Consider the following 5000-nt stretch of genomic DNA (forward strand, 5'->3'; position numbering starts at 1 on the left):
TTTGGACATAATCATTGAAAGATCTCCTTATTTTATTCAACCTTTTGTTTCCATTTCAATGTATATATTATTCTTTAGAGAGGAAAGTTTGTTAACATCTGTCTCAACCACTGAGTCACATCTGGTGTTTGAGTCTTTTTTCCCATCAAAACATATTTTTACATTAAAAAGTTGACAGAAATTAGACTCTAACATCCACTGAATTATCCAGATGCTGTTTATCAAGTATCTGTCTCTGAAAGGATGGTTATTTTTTTGCTTGTGGAAACAGTGAAATAATTTTAAAATCCTTTTTAGCCTTTTTAGAGACAGTAGAGGTCATAGAGGGACACAGTAAAGGATCCTGTGTCTGTGATGAAGCCTCAGTCCCTGTGTTAGACCCTTGACCAGGTCAAACACCAGAAAATCATTTCTACAATAATAGGTTTGGTCAACTTATTAAGTCCTTCATTAAACAGCCACACAGTTGTGTGATCTTAAATCAGTGCAATAGGTGAGTCTTAGTTGATAAATATTCACTTAAATACTTCTGTTTATGAAGAAAGGAAATTTTCTCCACTTAAAGCTTAAAATTAATCCCATAGTCATCAAAGATATTATGTGACGATGAGGTGATAGGAACAGTTCTATGTTTTATTCCATCTTGAACAAAGTCACAAGTTCATCTCCACACTAAAATTCACTCAAACATTCACATTATCATCATCCAGGATGTGAATAAACCTGACTTTGACACACCTTTATTCGTTATTTTCTTCTGCTGATACTGAAAATAAAAATACATTTCATTATGACTGAAGATTGAACTGATGGTTTTGATGGACTGTGGTGAAAGTCAGGGTCAAAGTGAACAAATAGGTAAGAACAACACCACAAACTAACCAACAAACTGAACAGCCCATCTGGATGTGAATGCGACTTGAACCTGTTTGAACTGATGGATGGACTGAACTCATGGACCCTCTGTTCCTGTATTAATGATCCATTATTATTTACTAATATTGATTCCCTGCTTGTCTCCATCCACCTCCTGTCTTCTGATTGGGTCTCTGAGCTGTTTACCTTCACCTGCAACTCCCCCCGTTGTCATGGTTACCCCCCTTCACGTTATGCAGTCACCATGGTAACAGGCTGACTGAAAACTGCACTGATGCTGATTCTCCTCCATGTTTTTGACATAAACAGTCATCACCAACATCAAAGCCTCTGGTGTTTTTCTTATCAGTTATCAATAACCCGCGTGACCTTTATTTGTAATCAGTGATCGATAGCCCGTCGGTGACGTCATTCTGTTTCCTTTTTGTGCGGGAAGTGGATGAGGTGTAGAAGACAAGCTGCTGATCAGACGGACCGTCCTCCTCCCTCATCCTCCTCTTCCTCCTTTTCCTCCTCTCCCTCCTCTGTCCTCCGCTCTCCGGTAGTGATGCTCGGTCCGGTCCGGTCCGCCCGAGGCGCTCTGTCGCGCGCTCCCAGTAGATCTGCAGCTCGGAGCGGCTCGTGTCTTTCCGTCATGGTGCAGAAATCCCGAAACGGCGGGGTGTTCCCCGGGGCGCAGGCCGACCAGAAGAAGCTGAAGGTGGGCTTTGTGGGTCTGGAAGCCGGAGGACCGGAGTCGAACCGGGATGGGGCTCTGCTGATCGCAGGTACCGGTACCGGGTGGGTTCACTGTGGGTTTCGGGGCTGAGGTGCGTCCCGGAGCGCATCGGAGTTGCGCACATCAGCAGAAAGACAAACAGCAGAGGAGGTGTTTGTGATAAATATTCATAGGAATCCACCTCCATCATCCCCAAAAATTAGCTGTTCAGGCATTTTCACTTATTTTCTCCACATTTAAACCCGGAAAAATCTAAACAAACCACAAGTATCTACTGATCCAAGATGATTAAATACTTCTGAGCCAACAATCCTATCAATACATGTATACAATAGAATAGAATAGGCTTTTTCTCACTGTAAAATAACATTGTATAGTGCAACTAAATTGGTTTTATGTTCTGTAAAGTGCTCAAGTAAAATACACATCAATTTTAAAAGAGTCAAGAATAAGAAAATGTAAATATAAAAACAGTCATGTAAAAAATCTGTGTTAATAAGAAATTGAGACGTAATATTGTTGAAATTGTACTTATTTTTCAGGCTGTTCATGGTCATTCACGTTATTTTCATAATGTGATTTTTCTTTCATTTTGCACTAAAACAAAGAGAACAATTTGGAGTTACTATATTCATAGGTTAATATACCTATTAGGTTACTACAATTTACGATTATATTGGGCCCTGAGCTAAAATGAGTTTGACAGTCCTGTATTAGAACATTTGTGTGACTATCCAAATACTTCTGGTCCAGCTGATGAGGTCATGTGACTTCTATGTGAGACCAGACTTTACTCCATTAAAGGTTTTTTCAAGACTTGTGGTGTAAAATTTCTGTTCCAGTCTGGAGATAATTGATACCACATTAACCATACAGCCCTTCTGTTCATATTCACCGGGACGTTCCATCTCATCTTCAACTCGGGTTTCCTGGTAATAAGCTATTTAATGGTTGTGGTTGGTTATTTACTGAACTTGACTCTGGATTTGACTTACTTGGTTTCCTTGAGCCATTTTGTAAATATTGTTCTATTATAGTGTAGATCATCAGGACCAAACCCTGTTCATTAGATTCTCTAACATCATTTCAGGTCAGATGTTCTGTTTTACTGCCAATGAAACTCAATGAATGTCATATCTATCATGATGTTGTAGATCAGAGATGTCCAACTCATTTTAGCTGATGTTCCAATTCAGTGCAATATGATCTGAAATGAATCAAACCAGTAAAATAATAACATAATAACCTACAAATAATGACTGCTACAAACCTTTCTTTTTAAGAGTGAAAAGAGTAAAATTAGATTATTAAAATATTTACATCTATAAACTATCCTTTAAAAAATGTGACTAACATGAACAACCTCACATTTCTTATGAAAATTAAGTGGATTTTTAACAATATTCTGCCTCAGTTTGTCATTTACACATGTACATTATGACTTACAGATCACAGACGATGATATTTCTAGTTTTTCAGTCTTGTTCCACATCTGCGATCGTCTACAAACCAAACTACAGCTCATACATGAAGGCTTTTTAAGATGAATGTTCCTTTCAGTTTATCTTCTTCAGTTTAATTTTTTAATTGGACAAATTCTTTTAACCTGGATTGGATCTTTTGGTGGTCCTGTTTTGGTATGTTTGACACCCCTGTTGTAAATGCTCTTTAATTTCTGCTCATGTACAGATAGGAGCCCATTCATACAGGAATGGAATGATTCAGAAATGAGCTCCACATGTCTGTGTTTCATGCAGCAAATTCACCAGAATAATCAAAGTCTGTTTTTCCCTTGAATTTACTGACATTATACCCAGATCTGATGTCAAGACTCACTATGAATAGACTCCCACTTAGAGAAACTATCCAGAAATGTTCCGTATTGCTGCTGTTCTGCATTTCACCCATCTCAGCATCTTTGGCAGGGTTTCAGCTCGCTCTTGCAGTGAATATTCATGTTTTATCATGACAGGAACCTCCGGAATATACACTCACACACTTTTAAACCTGACGTTTATGACCATCTGTGCAGAGTTTGATCAGGAAATATACTGAATAAATGCACAGAGGAAACAAAAAATGGAGCAAATAACTCATAGAAAATCACAGGACGTCTGTGTTTGGTGAAATAGGGAAAGTAAACTACAGGTGGATTTATAAAATCACAGACAGTTAATATTAGTAGTTAATATAATAATATTAGTTTTAATATTAGTAATATTAGATGAGGAAAATCATCTTAAAAAGGGTAAAAAAAAACCAAAACAAAACATAAACCTTGTGAAATGGAAAGACTGCAACACACAGTAATTTCCTCCTGGAATTAATAAGGTATTCAGATTCTGGTTCTGATTCTGGAATAACCCAAACCTCGTTAACTCTACTCACTAGATTTGTTCTTGCATCGTTTTCATTCACAAAGATGATTTTTTTTTTTGCTTTGAAGTCGTGAGCGGTGCATGCTGGGAGTTGTACTGATGTGTGTGTTACCTGTCCAGGTGGGGAGGAGGGGCCTCGGCGACAGCGGAGCAGCGTCTCCGGAGGAAAGAAACCCCCCAAGCGCAACGCCCTCTACAGGCGACTGCAGAACTTCCTGTACAACGTGTTGGAGCGACCGCGAGGCTGGGCCTTCATCTACCATGCCTACGTGTAAGCCCCGCCCACTCCTCACCTGTTACCTGTCTGGTGTGGTCAAACATCTGGTTCATCTTGTGTTTTATGTATTTTTTTAGTCTTGTTACATCTTTACATTGTTTTCATCTCCTTTTATCCTGGTTTGTTTCCATCGCTTTTTGTCTTTTATTTTGTTTCCGTCTTTTATCTTTGTTTTGTTCATGTTTTACTTTTTTTCTTGTCTTTTTTTCATGTTTTTTATATCATCTTCTGCATTTTCATCTCTTATGTCCTTTTTGTTGAAACTTTAAAGCTATTTCTTCTTGTGTCGTCTTTGTATATTATATTGTCTTTATTACATCTTATGTCTCTTACGCCTCATTTTTCATGCTGTTTTGATGTGTTTTTCATCTTGTTTGATCTTTTTCATAACTTTCAGTTTTGTGTTTTCTGTTTGTGCATTTTTTTGTCCTTCTTTGTCTTGTTGCTTTTTCATCTTTCAATGTTTATATATTTTTTAATCTGTTTCATCTTGTGCCATCTTTTTGGGGGTTTTTACTTTTTTTTGTCTTATGCTTCTTTTTTACATCTTGGTCTTGTTTTTATCTTTTTTTTGTCTTGATTGTTTTGTCTTGTGTGTTTTGAGTCCTCATCTTCTGTCTTATTTGGTTTTAATCTTTAATGTTATTTACATTTTTTATTTTGTTTTTCATCTGCTTTTATGCTGTTTTTGTGTTTTCTGTCTTTTGTGTTGCATCTTTTATGCCTATGTATTGTTTCTTCCTTTTAGTTT

The 5000-nt window shown here is 37.4% G+C and overlaps 2 protein-coding genes across 4 annotated transcripts in view; both read left to right on the forward strand.

Annotated features, from left to right (window-relative positions):
* The window catches only part of LOC115419394 (ral GTPase-activating protein subunit beta-like), a 27050-nt gene extending 25613 nt beyond the window's left edge, over positions 1-1437 (forward strand). For all 3 annotated transcript variants that reach the window (XM_030134135.1, XM_030134136.1, XM_030134137.1), the window contains one exon: positions 1-1437. This exon is cut by the window's left edge and continues 1281 nt beyond it. The gene's annotated coding sequence lies outside the window, so the exon portion shown is untranslated.
* A 27-nt stretch (positions 1438-1464) lies between these two features.
* kcnq2b (potassium voltage-gated channel, KQT-like subfamily, member 2b) overlaps positions 1465-5000 on the forward strand; it is a 23977-nt gene continuing 20441 nt past the window's right edge. Inside the window, 2 exon segments of the mRNA XM_030134142.1 lie at positions 1465-1643; positions 4093-4243. Of these exon segments, the coding sequence (XP_029990002.1) occupies positions 1511-1643; positions 4093-4243 (284 nt within the window). The 5' untranslated portion in view covers positions 1465-1510.

This window comes from Sphaeramia orbicularis, chromosome 5 (genome assembly GCF_902148855.1).
Source record: "Sphaeramia orbicularis chromosome 5, fSphaOr1.1, whole genome shotgun sequence".
Lineage (NCBI taxonomy): Eukaryota > Metazoa > Chordata > Actinopteri > Kurtiformes > Apogonidae > Sphaeramia > Sphaeramia orbicularis.